The 20,279-nt window shown below is 36.6% G+C and overlaps 1 protein-coding gene across 2 annotated transcripts in view; it reads left to right on the top strand.

Annotated features, from left to right (window-relative positions):
• The window catches only part of ANK2 (ankyrin 2), a 232,677-nt gene that overhangs the window by 152,026 nt on the left and 60,372 nt on the right, over positions 1-20,279 (top strand). For both annotated transcript variants that reach the window (XM_039217257.1, XM_039217258.1), the window contains 5 exons: positions 4,120-4,192; positions 5,359-5,412; positions 8,633-8,777; positions 15,364-15,466; positions 16,069-16,172. In XM_039217257.1, the coding sequence (XP_039073188.1) occupies positions 4,120-4,192; positions 5,359-5,412; positions 8,633-8,777; positions 15,364-15,466; positions 16,069-16,172 (479 nt within the window). The remainder of the gene's footprint in view (positions 1-4,119; positions 4,193-5,358; positions 5,413-8,632; positions 8,778-15,363; positions 15,467-16,068; positions 16,173-20,279) is intronic.

The raw sequence follows: 20,279 nt of genomic DNA on the forward strand, positions 1-20,279 counted from the left end.
TAGAAAGTGGCATACTAGCCACGATCACTCATGCTCTGGTGCCTTGGTGAGTATGTGATACACAGGAAATGGTCGACGAGGGATGTGGGCTAAGTAGAGGTCAGTTAAGCACACTTTCTTTTGCTTAAAACGAACCAGATATTATCTATTTTTCACAAAATAGCATCTTAAAGACCCCCATTTTATTTTTTACATCTTTCCCACATCATAGTAAATATTAAAAACTCATTGTTAAGCCTTCCGTCTCTCATATCCTGTTTATATTGCCATATTATCTAATTTAATTACATAGTATTAAATTTGTGCATCGTGCACCATTTTAACTTTGGAGTGGTTTCTAATCTTGACTACAGAATCTTAGATTCTATAGCAGGAGGAGATGCCCATGATCATTTAATTATATCCTTGTTTTCTATGCACTATTCAGATACATTTGTATAAAACCTTGTATTTATGTTTTGATAGTCAAGTTTTCAAAGGACACTTCTTTTTAAAGGGGAAATATGTATTCATTTCTTATAATATTACTCATAAAGACGAAGACTTATTTATCATCCATTCAACATGTATTTATTGATGGCCTTCTGAAGGTCAAGCACTGTATCAGGAACAAATGCCTACTGTGTATTTACTACATTGCATGTAGAGGGCATTTTTACTATATTTACAGAAAAAAAGCTATGACCAATGTGATGACTGTGTTATTTTTTGATTGCCACATATATTTTCTGATAATAACTTTGATAGTATTCAACGACCAAACTATAGCAAAGCTATTTCCACCCTTAGAAATTCAAAGAAAATATAGTCCTATTTTCAGTGTCTGAAGATACAAACTAAGAATATCAGGCAATTTAGCTCTGTCATTTAAAAAATATTTCCATCACTTATTTTCAAATACAGAAGCATCCTCTTGTGGAATGTGGCCTCTGAAGGGCAAATACTCTAGAACATTTCTGCAAAATAAACTTTCTGGTGTAGTCTAATACAGTAGATATCCCTTCACATTTTTGAATCATTTACACTGAGGAGCTTATTAAAAAATTAATAGAATATCATAATTTAATAGGATGTCACTGTCTGTTTCCTATATTTTAAATGCAAATCACTTTCTGCAATTTATATACTTTTCCAAATGGGTTCCAATTTGAGCTCACAAGAGACCCATCTAAACAGCTTTTTAAAAATACTAATAATTGGGGCATCTGGGTGGCTTAGTCAGTTGAGCTCTGACTCTTTTTTTTTTAATTATTCTCTTAAATAGTTTATTGTCAAGTTGATTTCCATTTAACACCCAGTGCTCATCCCGAAAAGTGCCCTCCTCCATGCCCATCACCTCCCTTCTCCTCCCCACCCCCATCATCCCTCACTTTGTTCTCAGCATTCAAGAGTCTCTCATGGTTTGCCTCCCTCCCTCTCCCCAACTATTTTTCCCCTTCTCCCCCATGGTCCTCTGTTAGCTTCCTCCACCTATATGTGCAAACATATGGTGTCTGTCCTTCTCTGCCTGACTTATTTTGCTCAGCATAACACCCTCAAGGTCCATGTTGATTTCAACTGCTAATCTCACAGTTTGTAAGATAGAGCCCTCCCCACCCCCATCAGGCTCTGTGTTATGATTGCAAAGCTTGCTTGGGATCCTCTCTCTCTCTCTCTCTCTCTCTCTTTCTCTCTCTCCTGCTCAATCACATGTTCTCTCTCTCGATTTCTGTCAAAATAAATAAACTTAAAAAATAATAAAAAATAAACATACTCATAGCTGGGCCCTCAGGGATTCTTATTTAATTGTTCTGTAATGGGATCCAAGTGACAGTGTTTTAAAATTTTCTGTAATTTTAATTAGCAGCTGGAGTTGAAAACCTTTGATATAAAACATAGGTTTTAATTTATTCATGTTACATTTATAAACTAATATTAAAATAAGTAAATGATAGTCTTCTTAAGTTTGCTCATTTAACAAATATTTATCGGCCACTTGTTATTATCTAGAATTTTGAATGGATGCTTTTGCCTTTCCTCAAGTTTAGTTTGTTTTTGGTGACTAAGACGTTATGGAATTATTTAAACATCACATGCAGCATGCAAGGAAGCTGAATTTAATAGTTGAATCTTCAACTGTGCCTTCATCAGGATGACATGAGACTTATTTTGTCACCCATGAGACTTTTGTCACCCAAAAGAAAGTCTGTTTAGTTGTTATGTGGATTTTAAATATATTTTGCATAATTTTGTATCCTTGACTTATTCAGTGCACTACTTGAGAAGGAGTTAACTATATTTTGCATTCTGTGGAAGCAATCATATCTTTAATGACCTACCTCTTATGTGGGAGCAGATAAGGCACATACAGTGTGTATGATGTAGTAGTTACCGTGTTGTAACAGTCCGTAGCAGCAGATAGTCGCAGTTAAAAAAAAAAAAAAAAAAATTCATCAGAGAGCGGGGAATGTTTCTCCATGGAAGTTACATCTAATATGAGCCATGAAAAGAGAGAGAAGAATGTTTCTGATAGAGGAAAGAATATATGGAAAACCTTAGAGGTATAAGAAAACGTTACCTGTGAACATGGCTGTCACATGGAGTGAGAAAACAGGTCTTCCTGCCTCTCCTTTCTACAATACCTGGGTCTTCTGAGCCATTGTGTCTTGCTTTCTCTCTGAGGAGATACAGAACTACTGAAAGGGTATGTAGTATCACATTGTGATTTACTCAGTCCCTCTAGACCCGCAGATATACACGTATGTGTGAATATATCTAATATATAGATCTAATAATAAATTAGTCAAATTTCCTTTTAAACGTATTTAAAGTTCTCTACTGCTTTGGAAAAGAAAATAGCTGGCAATAGGATCATTGCAGTCATTAAAACAAGTCTGTTATTTGTGTAGCAGAGCTTAAAATCCTGAGACAAGCTGTTTATTATTGTATTTTAGTGGCTTTAATGAAACATTTTGAGATTTAGTTTTAGAGTTCCTGTAAAAATGGCAATGTATTTAATACATTTTCAGTGCAGACACTAGAGATATGAGCTTCAGACTTGACTGTCTTTAGGTGATATTTAAAGTCATGATCTAAAAAAATTTGGATTTTTGTCTTTTTTTTTTTTTTTTTACCACTGTGGTATCCTTGGTGTCTGAAACAGTGCCTGGTATGCAGTAGGCTTTCTGAATATTTCTCGACTGCCTTGAATGACTAAAAAGTTCAGAGGCTCTTCAGTTTTAAGATGAGTTTAATATTGAATTACAATTATAATAATGATGTTATGCCTGCTGATATTTGAGTCTAACATATTCCAAGCCCTGTTCTTAGGGCTCTTATTTATATTATTTCACTTAATCTTCATAACGATTTTATGAACTAGTATCATCATCCATGTTTTACAGTTGAAGAAATTGAGGCACAGAGAAATAAGGGAACTTGTTAAGCCTCATAGCTACTAAATGGCAAAGTCAGAATTTGAACGCAGGTAGCCAGTCTCCAGAACCTGGTCTCTTAACCTTACATCACATATCAGGAATGGAAGGCAGTGGCTTTTTTTGACAGCTCTGGAGTGCTTTTGTGGAAGGCAACTAAGCAGCAAACCAGAATTGCAGACTGATGAAATAGCTTGAGGGTGATTGACTCTCTACTGTCGATCCTCTGGTCCCAGAAGACCTGCATCAAATTTTCTGCCCAGTTTGTCTTTCACATTGTTTACAACTTCTTTTCCAATGGCTTTGTTTTTAATAAATTACATATGTTCATTGCTTCTTTTTAAAGCTTTTCTGGAGACATCACTCAGTGTGTTTTAGGGAAGCCCTGAAAACCTCAATCTGCTTTCTCAATATGAGTAACTATTAATGCCATTGTTGAAGAATTTATTTTCAAATGGGTACACAAAATAATGAACTTCCTCTTGTACAACTTCACTGGAGTCAGTGATCCTATATCTTCAGAAAGAACAAAGGAATTTTCATGAAAGAGAATAAGAGAATTAGCTTCCAAAACATACATATGGGAAGATGAAATGCTCAGGGACAGATGGCTTGCTGAGGCTGTCCATGTGACCTCCTCTGTGATTCTTTTGCTCTTTTTTTTGGCTTTTAACTTGAGTATTAATGATTTTTTTTTTCTTTCTAGACTATTACGGAAAAACACAAGCTAAATGTTCCTGAGACGATGACTGAAGTTCTTGATGTTTCTGATGAAGAGGGTAAGACTTTTATTCGGTCTCTGTGACCTCTGTCACTTTCTTACACGAAGATAAGCAAACCATACTTTTTCTCAGGGACAGAGCCAGTGCAATAGGTGTGAGTGACAGCACCTTAACATTCAAAATCACTTTTCTACATTTGTTTCAAAACATCGACTTTTGCCACTTGGGGAAGAGAGGATAGCGATTAGTCTACTTTTTTCAGTGGGTATTATCTTTAATGTGTTACTAAGTGACAGGACTGGAAAAGTGGAAAGACACTGGAAATTACCCGACTGTTAAAAAAAATCTACCTGATAATAAAGCTATGATTAATATATGTTTTCATTATGTTAAAATACATTTATTAAAATTATGCATAAAGACCTTAAAGTATACTCTCTCAAAATCTCTGTTTCTGGTTGGTTCAAATGAACAGAATATATTTTAAGTCCAGAGGAAAGGAGGCTTAGATCAGGTTACAATTAGTAAGTCATACTAATTCAACATAAGAATTTGATTAAGTCATAAAATATGTCCTGTCTAGGTTTAGAGTTGAGAAAAAGTATCCAAGGCAGCGGGTTTCAAAGTTTGAGAAGGGAATGCTTTAAAAGGAGCGCCAGGGTCTGCCTCATAGGAGGATGGGACATTGGACTGTACACTGTGTCACTCTCTACCTCCACTTCAGTTAGAGCAGCTGACTTTCCTGCAAGAAAATTACCTGCCGCCAAAAAATTATGCACACAGCTAATGAAGTGTGTAATGAAGTATGTAACCAAATCTCAGTAGTACAGCTTTCGGTCAAATGTAAATGTCTGAAAAATTACTGCCATAGAGAATAGTACTAGTCTTAATATTAACTGCTTTTACTGAGAAATAGTAGAAGGAGATTTTCAGGCTCTTCAAGATAGAACCATCAAGTAAAACTTTACTCGAGATGTTATTTGGAACCAGTTTATTCACCTACTGGTAATAGACACTGACATACGCCAGCTTTTGTAAGACCTTATGACAAGAATGAGCAGATGTTTTGTCACTGTACTATTATAAATAAATCAATAATTGCCAAACCTGGCAGTTCCAAATATTACAATAATTTTGTGTTCCATCCTAATACTTGCCAGCTAATTTTCAGCCTCCATATATGCACATCATATTTTGTTATGTGGGGTCATCTTTCTTAACAGCTTTTAAACAGTTCGGTGACAACCTTGTTGATGGGGAAGCACTTAGTGATTCAGGTATCTTTAGAAGAAGGGATTGAAGTGAAAGCTTTTCTTTGCTTTTAATTTTTCTTAACTGGATAGAAGCAACTTGCTTAATATTTAAATCTAGGTGCCTAATACTAACCTGTTTCTTTTGAAAAAGCATGTCTAATATGGATAGAGTTGTGAATGTGTGCATGTGAGCGTGTGGATTTTAACTTAGAAGCTTAAAGCCATAAACTGCTTATACTACTAATGATTTTGCTACTGTTGTTGAGACCTATAATTATCTACTGAGCATTATAGAAATATTTCCCCAAAACTAGTTTTCTTGTTAGAATACAGATTTAGAGGGGCGCCTGGGTAGCTTAGTCGGTTAAGCGTCCGACTTTCGCTTAGGTCATGATCTCGCGGTTCGTGGGTTCAAGCCCCGTGTCGGGCTCTGTGCTGACTGCCAGCTCAGAGCCTGGAGTCTGTTTCAGTCTGTGACTCCCTCTCTCTCTGACCCTCCCCTGCTCACGCTGTCTCTCTCACTCTCTCCTAGAAATAAATAAAAAACATTAAAAGAAAAAGAATACAAATTTAGAGAAAAAAATAATTATTTGATAAGGTGACATTTAACTAGCATGAGCCTGTTAAAACTAAGTTCGATGACTTGACTGGTTGTGCTTCATACAGTTTTGGATGAAGATATGTTTCCGTTATGATTAAAATATGTGAAATTGATAGTTATATGATTTATTAAGGTAGCTAGGAATAAAGAAAGAGTAACTCTTAAAATTATTTAGGAGCAGCTATGGAATGGTTGAATTCTTAACTGAAAATTCTGGGAAATGGGGATATATTAAAAATTTTGATTCATGAGTAAAATAATTAAGTCTGATCTTTGCAAAGATTAAGCCAGCAGTGATACACTAAAAGGAGTGTATTCAGAAGAAATTGGAAGGAAGGAGATATTTGATGGAAGAGAAAACATTTGCTAAACATCTGCAATGCCAGGTGCATTACCTCTTTTAATCCCCATGGCATCTACATGAGATGGGCCATGGATTTTGCCTCATTGTTTTTCAGGTGAGGAAGGGCTCACCTGAACATGAGAAGACTAAGACTTAAGCACATTAAGTAGTCACCTCAACAGCACACAGCCATTAAGTGCTGGATGGAGAAAGTAAGCCCAGTGAAAGCTATTATAATAGCTCAGTCATATTATAAATAAGTCCTGGTGGAGCAAAATGGCAGACAAATGGGAGGAAAAGATGGAAATGGGAATTCAGTCTGAGAGCATTGTACAGTACAGACTAAAACACAGCAGTGAGAGTAATCCTCTACATCTTCATAGGATCAAGAGCTGATCCCTGCCTTTGCTGACTCAGCTCCACGCAATAAGTTACATGGTGGGGCTTAGGGGTGATAACACTTACATAACTAAAATACCTGTATAAATGCGACTCATGTGTCCCATATACTCAAAGATTTGTTCCCTTTTTTTTAGTTAAAAAATTGTTTTGCCCATATATTCAAAGATTTGTGTTTGGATGGTCTGTACAAACTTCTCCATTGGCTCTCTGGAATGATGTGTATTAATAATAATCCAGAGAACTCCAGAATGGCAAGTGTTACAATGCAGTGTGGAGGCTCCATCTCTTACCTCCTTTGGACATGCTTTTGCTGTGAAAACTTGACACTTTGTGAGGCTGTTCACGTCTTCCTTTTATATGAGAGTCTGCATCCAACTATTCCCTTCACTTTTTCATAAAGAAGAGTAGACTTAGTTTTCCCAAATGTTAAAGAAACTCACATACATTTTTCTGGAAATAATTTAGGCTTATAGCCAAACCAGACAAAACCTGTGTTTTGGTAAACCAATTCTTAGAATTGATCTTAAAATTTCCCCCCCCAGAAATAAACAAAGGGGAACCCAACTTATTTGACTCATAAAAGCACTTTTATGTAAAAATCTACCAGTTGTACAAGAAGGGGGAATAGTAGGAACAGATAAATCCCACAAGACCTATAATAAAATGTCTGAGCTTCTTGATTTTATCACTATGTTCAGACACTTTCCAGACTTTTTGCCATTGCTCACATGCTCACTAGCACAACATGAATGTGTGCTAGTGCCAAGTTATCCCACATAGTATTCTCTAAGTAAGTAATGCATATTACTCTTGCATTCATACTGTTTTTACTGCCCGCCATGACCCCTTACACATGAGCCTCTCGCCTGAAGTGCTATCAATCTCTGCCCATGAAAACTGAGCCCAAACAAATAAACAGCTCCGATTCTTTCTTCAGTGATTCCTTCACCAGCTTCACTGGAATTTCCCAGGAATACCACAAGAAATTGTTACAAACTTAGGGGCTCAAATCTATTCTCTCACAGTTCTGGGAGTGAAAAGTTTATGGTGGGACATATTAACCTTCCATGGCTCCATAGTAGGGTCTTTCTTGTCTCTTCCAACTTCTAGTAGCTGTCACTGATCCTTGGTGTTCACTCCTTGGCTTGTAGACACATCACTCCGACCTCTACTTTTACATGGCATTCTCCTCTGAGTCTCTCGGTCTCTTATAAGAACACTCATGTTGGATTTATCCGCTATGATCTTATCTCAGTCCTTAACTTACATCTATAAAGGACCTATCTCCAAATAAGGTGATATCCTCAGGTTCCAAATGGCATGAAATGAAATTTTGGGGAGGACACTGCTGAACCCACCACACCATCCTAAAGTGATCTCTCTCTCTTCTGATCTTTTTGGCTTTTTTTTTTTTTTTTGGAGAGAGAAAGAGGGTGAGCAGGGGAGAAGGGAGGAGGGAGGGAGAGAGAACCTTAAGCAGGCTCCACGCTCATCGTGCCATATTGCCAATGAGATGAAGAGACTGTTAATGCTGGGCATTATGTACAAAATGATTGAAACTACACGTAAGGGTTAAGTAGTCTACATATTGTACTAACTCAAATAATATAAGCTATAAACCAGCTATGGTGATAAAGAAATGAATACACGGAACTGACTGATATTAAGAGAATTAGAGTTCAGGTAATTATTTCTTCTTGGTAAGCAACAGAAAAATGGGTCAAATATTGTTTCTCCAAGTTTTAGCACTTTTTAATTGCATGTGTCTGTTTTCTTTGGTGTGCGGCATTTCGGTGGTGTCAGTGCTGTCATGTTGATGTTTTTCGCAGTCATTATATTTTGTAGTTACTGTTACATTCGACAGATGATTTTCTCCATCTTTTGCTGGTTGCTTCAAGGTGATGACACAATGACGGGTGATGGAGGAGAATACCTGAGGCCTGAGGATCTGAAAGAGCTAGGTGATGACTCTCTACCTAGCAGCCAGTTCCTGGATGGTATGAATTACCTGCGATACAGCCTGGAGGGAGCACGCTCAGACAGGTATTACCTCAAAGCTTACATTTGATGCCAGCCAGAAGGGAATGCAACACTTTTTCATTATAGTAGTAAAAAGTAGACATAATGATTGATACCTAAATAGGTACTGCCCATAACAACTCTCAGCATTTTACCTTACTGCATTCCTGAGCAACTTTTTAAAAAAAGTTTATTTATTTATTATTAGAGAGAGAGAGAGCAGAGGAGAGGTAGAGAGAGAGAGAGAGAGAGGGAGAAAGAGAATTCTAAGCAGGTTCTGTGCTGACAGCACAGAGCCCAATGCAAGGCTCCATCTCATCAACTGTGAAATCATGACCTGAGCCAAAATCAAGAGTCAGAGGCACCCAGGCATGCCCCTTGAGCAACTTTAAGTGCCCATTGTAAAGAATAGGAAACTGAGCCGGGAGAGATTAAGTTACTTAGTAAAAGTCAAACAACCAGTAAGAAGCAGAGTAATGATAAGTAAAGAGCTTTCTACTTTCAGTATCGTGTCTTAATCATTTATCACTTTTTTCTCTAGGCAAGTAAAAAAAAGGGCAATTTTACCATATTGTAGGCAGTCTTACTATGTGACAATTCAGGCACATGCAGTTTCCTTCAGGATTTTGTTAGTGCTATAATTCCTGTGAGTAAAAGTATGTTGTGATGAAGGATTAAAGAGAAATAAATTCAGAAGGAACCTATGTCTGAAACACTGTTTCATGAAAAAGAATTAGACCACGATCCTCCAAGAACTTGAATAAAAAAAGCAATCTGAGCAAAATCTCAAGGAGCACAGGTTTTGTAGACAAATCTGGAGAAGTTCATATAGTATTCTCAAGTATAAAATCAGTGTTATTTTCTGGTTATTACTTAGTAGCACAACTGGTGTTTGATATTTTTTGAGGCAAGCAGAATAAAGACATTCCATGATACCTCATCAAAAGAATGATTGCCAATTTAGGATAGGCATATGGTTGTCCATATAGCATAATGTTTTTCAGTAGTCAATAATCTTAGGTTTGTTGTTTTAATCTTGGCTGTATTCTAAGCTATAGTTAACATATTTGGAGTCCAAGAAATATTTTAAAATTGATTTTTTTAATGTTTGTTTATTTTGAGACAGAATGTGTGGGGGTGGGGAGAAGAGAGAGAGGGAGAGAGAGAATTCCAAGCAGGCTCCATGCTGTCAGCACAGAGCCCAATATGGGCCTTGATCTCCCGAACCATGAGATTATGACCTGAGGTGAAATCAAGAGTTGGATGCTTAACGGACTGAGTCATTCAGGTGCCCCTAAGAAATATTTTAAAGCATGGTCAATTCTAAATGGATAATTGTCAAAACCAAGTTTTTCTGGGGGGTTTTACTTGAGCATCAATGCCTCTTCCCTACTTTTTCTCTTTTTTAAACGATTCAGTGTGCATGTAGTAAGTGCCTTTCTGGGCTGGCTTTGTGGTATGTGCTAGAGGTACAAACATGAGTAGGACACGATTGCTAAAATCATAGTCGAATGGGATGTGAGAGAGACTGGACTAGTGGTACTCACAGAGTGCAATTGAAGCCCCAGTGCTCAGGCTTCCTGGAGGAGAAGAGCCCAAACCAAAACACAGTGATGGCTAATGATGGTGAAGAAGGGTGGGAAAGGCATTTGAAGCCTTCATGAAATCATGAGCAAAGATTCGTGGTGTGTGAGAGAAAGAGTATAGTGCAGGGTTGCTAGAGTAGAAGTGTGAAGGAAGGGAGATCTTGTCTGCATTTTGGATGGATCTCTCTGACCATGAGATTAAGGGTGAATTTTAAGGAAGAGTTGTCAAAGGGCTAAACCTGGCAGTTGTGACCATCTGAAAAACTATTGCAGTAATATTAATTGAAGCTGTTAAAAGAAGATTTGGACTTTAACCCTGGTGGTAGTAATCCTGGAGAGAAATTGGGAAATGACACATTTGAGAGCCTATCTATGAGGTAAAACCAGCCAGATATGGTGATGGATTTCATGGAGTGGGTGAAGAAGAGGAAGAAGAGTAGATTGACCCCTTGGCTTCGATGATGTAGATAGAGGGTGGTCCTTGGGGTCAAGAGACAGAGGAGGGCCACTCAGGGACGAGCATGTGGGCGCTCGTGACAGAGCCAGTGTTTTCTAATTGGATTCTGACATCCCGATAGATTTGGACATCACAATCTGAAATTCTTAATAAAAGACTTCAAATTTCAATAAACTAAAATGTTTATGGCTTTGCCCAAATTCATAATAATCTATGAAGAATCATATCACTGTCAGAGAAAAAAACTTTATTTTCAGCCTGGTCTATTTTAATCAGAATAAATTCCTGATCTGATTCTTTTTCCTTCTTTGAAAGTACTAGGGTAAGAACAATTTAGAACAGTACTTTCTATAAAACAGAGTTCAGTGGTTTAATGATTCTACTTAAACTGAACACTTATCAGCATGTAAAGATGAGGCTGTAAAATAAGTCACGGTCGGTTCTCCAGGTCCACACTTGCATTTATGGGTCCTCAGATTGTATTCATGATCTCCAACATGGAATTGTAGGCAACATCTCATTTTCATGGATTTCTTGTTTCACTGATTTATTTTTAATTTGCTTAGGCAGTTAAATGGAAATTTTCTTTTTTCTTTTTTCGGTAACCATTTTTACTTTTCATTATTTATTTGGTATGCTTTCAATAGTACCGTGCCCAGGTAGGTATTAAACAGCATGAAAACATGATCTTCCTGGATACATCCATATTTCCCTGCTCACTGTTCAGTGTGTGTGTGTGTGTGTGTGTGTTGGCAAGGCGTACTTATATTCTAGAATTATGGATTTATTCTCAAATTAGAATTTTTATGTATTCAATTGAATAACTATTTGAGCTAGAAGGGTGACTATATTACTAGAATAAAAGTCTATGCCATGCCCCCGGTACGATTTTGTTTTAACATCACAGCTCCATCTTGTGGTTGATAAAGCATTAGCATGGCTTCTCTAAAGAGACAGAGACTCTGTATATAGATGAAGATGGTAGAAAAACAATTCTGATACCTAAAATGTACCTGGATGCAGGAGAACAAAAATAAGTACAATTTAGTGTACATTGATAAATATATATCCAAATTCTAATTAGATGCTGTGCCCATAGTATTATTGCTTTCAAATTAAAAAATGCTATTTAAATTTAATGTAAAATACTAAGTAACAATGAACCACAGAAGCTTTTCCATACAATGAAGCACATAAAGCATAAACATTTGTGGATATTCACTGTTCAATAGGGTTGAAAACCTTCATTAATTAACTGTCTAATAGTACAGCGTTCTAAGATAGGAATTATTACATTTTTCAGTGAAATTACCCACTTTGATATTACCTATTACATGTCCATAAGGTGGTTTACTATAGTGGAAGAAAGTATAAATTTAAGACCATCACAGAACTTTTGGCACAACCCTCAGCTGAACAGCAACTAAAACTGTACATTCTATGGAGACGTGTTATTTTAAACTTACTAACTGAATGGCGTGGCCTCTGACTTAATGAAAGAAATGGATTATAAAACATTTAAACCTGTTTGTAATGTTTTCAGTCAGGGTAGACAATTTTTTATATCTAGAGACTTGAATTATTCCAGACATTTGTGTGGTCATTATTCCACTAGAATAATCTCTCCACTGTTGGAATATTCTAATTTTATTTCCTGAAGTAAATTCTATACATCAGAGACAAGAGCAGTTAGAAACATTGGTTGAACAACCAATTAGCATTTTAGAAGGCAGTAAACAGTAAGACAATAAAATCATAGAATTAGAGATATTTGGGCCTCGTTCCAACTTATTCATTCTCCCTCCCTCCCTGTCTCTCTCTAACTCTTCTTACTCTCAGTTCCATATCCTAATATTTTTCTCTCTTTATTGTTGTAAGTTGTAAGTCAACTTTATCTCTTTCTTTTGTCTTTTTTTTTTTTCTTCTCCCTCTGTATTTCTTTCCCGTTGAGGCTTTAGAAAGACAAAATAACACCAGTACTCTCTTGCCCCTCTGATTCAAACCACTTAAGAGATAAATCTAGGTATCAAATAGATAGGTATAAAAAAAATCCACCTTTATTACTGATATGTAGATTGCAAAGTGCAGCTCTGTGCTTGCAGCCAAGTAAGTTCTTTAAGACTTCGTTCCCAAGTAGACAGACATCCACCGAGTTACAGTATCGCCCGGAGACTGGCAATTGAGACCCAGCTGCCTTCTTTCAAAGTTTAGACCTTTACAGAGGTGGCAGTTACATCACTAGGTCTTATTTGAGGTACCTTTATTGCCATTCAGTTTGTTCCCATCCAAGCTAAATTTCCATTTCCTCTTTGAGACTGTGTTTCCACTATTCCAGCACCGCATTTAGTAGTGAATTCTACTTACTAGAGCAAGAGTCTCTACGTGCTGCTGTGAGCCAGCGTGTCTAATCCCGTACCTCAATGCCTCTTGCTCCTTTTGCACTATTCATTCATACAGATCTAGCACCTTTACAGATGTAAAGTTACAAGTTGCAGCTTTGAATTCTAAAGCCATGGATAGAGCTAACATAATCAACAAATCTGAGCCCGGTAGAACATGACAGGGAAGATGGTTGAGCCTATAGACAGACCTATCCTTTCCAGAAGCTGGACCTTCCCACCTCCTTTCCCCCACCTCTCTTGGCCAAATTCAAAACAAAATAAAGCAAAGTAGAGTTAAGACCTATGTATCTCTTCCTGCCTGGTACAAAACATATACAAGTGAATCTTGACTATCTTTGTGATTCAAAGGAGGAAAAAAAATTTACTCAGCCCACCCATTGAGTCAACCTTTTGCTGAGATTACAGACCCTTTCCCCCAATAACTTAATCTCTTTTCATCCTCAAATTCAAGATTAGGCCAGAGTTCATCATAGTAGCCTGCAGTCTGTTTATGAAGTGCACCATCAAAATCCCAACGGCACAGCTATAAAACCAGCATGAGTATCAGCTGCCAGGACTAAAATCCCTAAGGGTCTCAAAGGTGTCTGGGATGCTCCTGCCTTTGCTGTGTCTAGAGCCTCAATCTTCAAGAGCCTGTATAACATAAAATGGTGAATTCCCAAATTAGATTCCATTTTATTATAAACACATGCATTTATATAAGATCTGACAATCAACTCTTTTGCTGCATGTCACTTACCCTCCAATATTCCAGGTCTACTTAGGGCGCATAAAACCTACAGCTGGATAAAAGAGAGAAAGCCCTAACTCACAATGACTTATCTACCAAATGATGATTTCCCCAAAGATAATTGAAGCTGGCTATATTGGCACCTCATAAAAATGGCAGTATATGGCTTACACAATTAGGTATATTTGTAAAATGAAAATAGTTTTTGCTCAGAAATACGCTAACCTGACATTTAGTCCATAATTCTACAGTGCTTCACTGGCCAAATACCTGCTAGCTGAAAGTAAATGAAACTTTGCTTCTATAAATCTTGTGAAAGCTTGTATATCTCTATTTTTTCCCTATGGGCTTTGGGCTAATGTTTTGAATGCAGATATTTAATTCTTAGACTAACATATAAAGTACAGCTTATATGAGATCTCAATCTATTTGTCATTTGACCGTGCAAATTGATTAGGAAGGAATGAATTGCACTTACGCGAATGTCAAGTTTTACCCGTCACATTTGCGGGTATCATTCAGAACTTTGAAATTCGGATTTATCAAAACTATAAAGCATTAATTATCAAGGCCTAAATCCCATTTTAAAAGCAAGCCTCATTTTTCAGCCATGTCCAATGGCAGTTTGTTTTTGTGCTGGCAGATGTGTCTGTGTTCTGGTTGGTGCTTAGAAACGGTTTCTTGTGCTCTCGCATCTCATCGCCACAGCAACCGGCACTCTTTGGTGCCTCACTCACCACACAGAGGACATGCAAAGAGAACAATGCTGTCCTTTGAAATAGCATTGTTGGAGACACCAGAGACAAACAAGAGGAACTCCACTTCCGCAGGAAGCATGCATCTGGCCACAGTTCATTTCACTCTGTACCTTCCAGGGGAGCGCACCAGTGTTCAGTCATTCACAGTTGGAGAGGAGGAGAATGAAGCACGGAGAGAATGGGAAATGAGAGACCATGAAACCCGTGCTTTCATTTTGTTCTCTCTGAGGGTGGTCTATCTTCCCCCCTAATATTTTTCTCAGTTGCAGGGAGATTACCATTTAACACAGATTGAAGCAACCTATTCTGGCATTAATCCTGTGTGAATTTCTTGTCCTGGCAGTAAGTAAACCACCGTGGCCAGTTTCAAACATTTCTGGGAGGAAAATAAATCAGATTAGAAGCATCAAATTTTCGCTTCTGGATTCCCTTGTGCCCTTGCCATTGAGTGGTAGGAACCAGTCAAAAGATGTGTTAGTTTAGTTGCTGGACAGAGAGGTAGGGCGACACAGAGACCTGGGTTTCCTTCTCCCCCGGTTGCAATTAACGTCCCCCTGGAAGTTGCACTGTTAGCTAATAGCTCGCTTTTTTCACTCTCCTGCTCGGCTCATCCGTCCATCCTCCCAACCCCGCCACTGCCGTTGGTACATGACCATGGCCTCCTGCCAACCTTCCAGCCTTCGATCCTTCAGTTCCGACAGGTCTCACACCCTGAGCCATGCCTCTTACCTGAGGGACAGTGCCATGATTGACGACACGGTGGTCATCCCCAGTCACCAGGTACGTGACCTTTTACTTTGATGTTTCAACTTCCTGGAGAGCTTATGAACATTACTGGTTGCTGAAGAGGTCCGGAGACGTTTTTTTCGTCTAAAGAAAACCCCCTTAATTCAGTTGAGAAGAATAAGAGTCTGAGGGCTTTTCCAAAGTGATATGTTGTGTGTTAATTCTGTGGAGATTATATATGAAATTCCTTTCTTCATAAAATCCCTGTTAAAGAAAAAAGTGAGACAGGATGCCTTTAAGGTACAAAATGAAAGGCACAGGTAAAGATACACCTTATATTTAAAATTGTTACACGTTCCCAGAAAACTGTGAGAGGTGATTATGGAGCATTTTAATCTCAAGTGTGATTTTATCAGTTTTGGGTGGTTGGATATAGAGAAATAGATGAGAATAGCTACTCTCTTTAAAGACAATTACACAAATGTGATCTTCCATCAACAGTGTAATCTAAATGGGAAGGCGTTATAAAATACGCATTTAAAACGACTCGCTCCTTATATTTTTAAATCACTTCTTGTGATACTTTTTAGAATTTACTATATTTTATTCACTTGGAGGAAAGTATTTTTGTAAAGTCCCGTGTCCTTTGTATTTAGGTGTCAACTCTAGCCAAGGAGGCAGAAAGGAATTCTTATCGTCTCAGCTGGGGCACTGAGAACTTAGACAACGTGGCTCTTTCTTCCAGCCCTATTCATTCAGGGTGAGTAAATCAATATTATGTATCCAGATCAAGAGGTAAAAAGAGATGAGCTTGAAAATAACAGCTTTGTCCAGTAGCTTTAGCTGATGGCTAGCTTACAGGGGAATTGACCTTGGTTTAAACTTTGGTAAATAACATTGCTTTATCCAACATGGACTAGATCTACACAAACAAACCGGAGAAAAGGGTTGAATTCAGCGTAGAAACACTGACTATTGTTTTAAAATAACTAGTAGAATTGCGTCAGACAGCTTGCTAACTAACCAAAATATACCGGTGGCCTCCTTACTGTTCACATTTTGTCTTAAACATATCTTTAAAAAGAGTGGCAGGATCACTTGCTTTCTAGAAAGTTCTGTTTTCTAAGGTTAACTGACTCATTTAATGAATGCCTTTCTTCACATATTCATGCATTTAAAATAATGTTTACAGAAGTTCGAATCACGCAAATAGATAGAAGATTTCATATACTGTTTGAAGTAGGGGTACACCAAAAAGGGAAATTTGAGTGCAACTAGTCAAGTTCTCAGTCACCTTCTAAAACTTATCCACGTAATGTGTGTCATTATTTATGAAATGCTACCTCTTTGCATAAACCCATTAAAAAGTAGGACTACTTAGAATCAATAATTTTAAGCATACTTAAAGATGTTCGTAAGATGTAAAAATTCAGTTATGCAGAAAATTATTTTCTTAAGGAGTTTTAAATTGTTTCACTCCTCACAATTGATTTTCCCTTACATTTTGGTAGTTTCAACTTGTATAGTAATTTTATAATTACATACAAGCTTTAAAAATATTTTTTCATTTAATCACTTCCATTTTTAAAAGCCTCACTTGTATTTTACATGTGCAGTACTTTAAATAATTATCCCAAACTCCTTATCCATAATCTCCAGAACTTTGAGTTGTGGATCCTTTCTTATTTTTGTTATTCTAAAATAGTCTCCTTTCAGAAAAGCATTGAAAGATATTGTAGCTCAAAATTTGGGATCTTGTGGTCTAATTTTCTACTACAGGCTCATAGAATTTAAAATTAGTTACATAGATATTGAAATTAATCATAATATTCTTTTCCTTTTTAAAAAAGTAAAATCCAGTTCCTGATACAGGAGTTATTTCAAGGGAATAAAAACCAAGTTAGAACTCATCCAAAGTTACTAACATATTTTTAGGTATAAAAGAGATCATTAAAGTCTGACAGCTATGCATTATTCTAAAGACATAATATTGCATTCTGCTACTAAATATCTCAACAATACTTAGGAGGAAAAGAGTCTTGGACCTAGAGTATTAAAGGATAATAGATCTGAATCTAGAAACCACAATGAAACATTTGAAGTCATATCCAGCCTACAAAGTGACAAGATTATTTTAGGCAAAGTGTGATTAAATCTCAGTAGCTGAATTTACAAGAGTCAAAGTGTTATGGTAGTACTTCAGTTATCAAAATAAATAATTTACTTTAAAAAAGGAATTCCCTAAATCTTTTAACTACTGAAGGGCAATAAAATATTCAGCTTAAGTACATCAATATACGTACCAGTTTTATAAAATTAGAAGCATGCCATAGAAACAAGATCTTCCAGTGGTTAAAAACTAACCACTTCTTAAGATAAAGATCTTTAAACTCCTGGTCTGTCATAAGCCAGGTTTTCTATACACATGATTATTGAGTCTAAATAATTTTCAACTCTGGCTGTACGTTAGACCCCTCAGAGCTTTAAAAAATGCTGCTACCCAGGCCCTCAAGTCAGACTAATTACATTTTAATCTCTGTTGTTGAGGTTGGCATTTTCTACCAGCACCAGTGGTCCAAGTATGTATGTTATATATATAAACTGTTAGAAAGGAACAACTTTGCCTAATAAAGCTTTAATTACCAGGGAGATCTACATAATTAACATGTACCTAGTTCTCTCAAATGTTTTTTATCTCTTCTATTCACTTAGTTGTGTATTCTTCACACATTGCTGAATTCTACAAAGTACCAAATCTTGTGCCAGGCACTAAGGAAAATAGATAAGTAAGATCTAGCCTCTACGTTTAAGAAACACACCTCTCTGCTGTTTTTGAAGTTGGAAGACAATCAGTGGAATAGAGATAATGGGCTGGTTATTCAAACACTATCCAAAGTGTGCTTTGGAGTCAGACCAATCAGAATTCAGTTCCCAGCCCTGACACTCAATATGTCACCCTGGGCAAGTTATGTAAAATATCTGAATTTTAGTTTATCTGTAAGATGAGTGTTATATTATGGATCCCATAGGGGAGCTTTATGGATTACATGTTTCTTAAATAATTAGCATTTTGCCTAGAAAGCATAAGTACTTAATAGTTATAGCCATTAGTACTTATATAATCCTCATATACATCTTCTAAATACTTCACGAATTTCAAATCAGTTAAGCAGAATGTATTCTGAATACTTTAAGTGACAATACCACTCTAGTATAATTCGTAATGGTAATGTTTGACTTGTTATTTTTATAAAGTAATATCATCTAGGGAGGTCTTTAGAATTTGAATGAACACAATGCTGCAGATGACTAAGAATGAGTAATTACACTGAAAACAAGGATTTTGGGTGTCATGGTATTTGAAAGCTACCATGATACTAAAATATATGAATAGCATTCATTATATCATATCATCTATCATTTCTCTTTTTCATTTTGTTCATTATACACAAGGCACCTGTGTAGTAGGTTTTATATAGTTTTTGGGGAACTAAGTTTTTCTTTAATTGATTGGGAAAATTCTTAAGCCACTTCAGAATCTGCTCAAAATGTAAGAAATAGTTGAGTTTTAGATAAAGGGGATAATAAAGTCAGTTTGTGGCAAATGCCACTAATTTTATGTATAATGTTCTATTTGATTTCATAAAGGGCTGTTAGATTAATAGAAGATACACCTTCTGCCAATAAGTAGTATTAGTAATTTTCTTTTGCCTCTGCTCTGTTTCTCCAATGATTAATGTCCATGACTACAAAAGAGTAGGTATCAGCGCTTAAAAAAAATCTGTTCTGCACCCAATATATATACACAGCCGACATCTGGCAAAAGAAAGGCTGACAGTGGTATTTTTGTTGCCATTCTTTGGATTGTGTAACTTAGTCACAGTCTAAACACCAGTCATTTCTAGCATCCCAATCATGATTATACCAACATAAGCTTGAGCAAAGAATTTGAATTTTATAATTCTTCTCTATTTTGTAAGTGCATAATGAATTAACAAATAAGGCACAGTTTCTAGTAATAGTTTTGTGGTTCATTTCTCTTTTGATTCATTTTAATTGTTATTATTTCAATGGTATTATTTTTATAGTCCTTTAATGACAGCCAATGGCAACAATTAAATGCCACTTCATGATATTATGCTAAAATATATTACAGGAACTAGAAGTCCATAAGAGTGTGATCCTTAGAAGGACTTCTTTTTCATAAAAACATGGTGAAAAATTTGCTGTGAATCCAAAATTCCCCCTCCAAAAAGTCAATAAAACACATATGAATGTAATTAGCTCAAATAGTGGAAGTTGACATTAGAAAAGTTAATTTAGTGGTTTATGTATTTCAGGCACCCTCATTTGTTAAGGTACATGAGGGTAAATTCTTTTGGATGAAGAAAATTCTTTTCTAAGTGGCAAAACAACTGTTTTGTAAGGTTGGATTTCTGGTCCATTAAACATGTATTGTCAGGTGTTGAAAACACAACTGAATCATATGAAAACTGATGGAGGGTTTTGTGGAAGAGCAGACTCAGGGAAGAGAGGCGTGAAAAGTCTATAAAGTGGAATTAGACCGTGTGGCCAGTGAGAACAGCAAACCACAAAGCAGGGAATGGAAGTCTTGAAAAAAGCACTCTTGGCATAGTTTTTTGTTACCTGCTAGTAGGTAATTAAGTTACCTGCTCTACCTTATAGTTGATGCTGTTTGTCATTGAAGCTATTCTTTAAATTGTGCCTTTTCTGTTTGCATTTCTTTCAAAGAAGATGGCCAAAAGGGCATTACCATTATTTTGAAAGTATTGAAAGTGTGACTGAAAAGTTTGGAGACTATGTTCATCCATCAAATCAAAGACTCTGTGACTTTCATTCTAATGCC

This window comes from Hyaena hyaena, unplaced genomic scaffold (assembly GCF_003009895.1).
Source record: "Hyaena hyaena isolate Hyena2069 unplaced genomic scaffold, ASM300989v1 scaffold_674, whole genome shotgun sequence".
Lineage (NCBI taxonomy): Eukaryota > Metazoa > Chordata > Mammalia > Carnivora > Hyaenidae > Hyaena > Hyaena hyaena.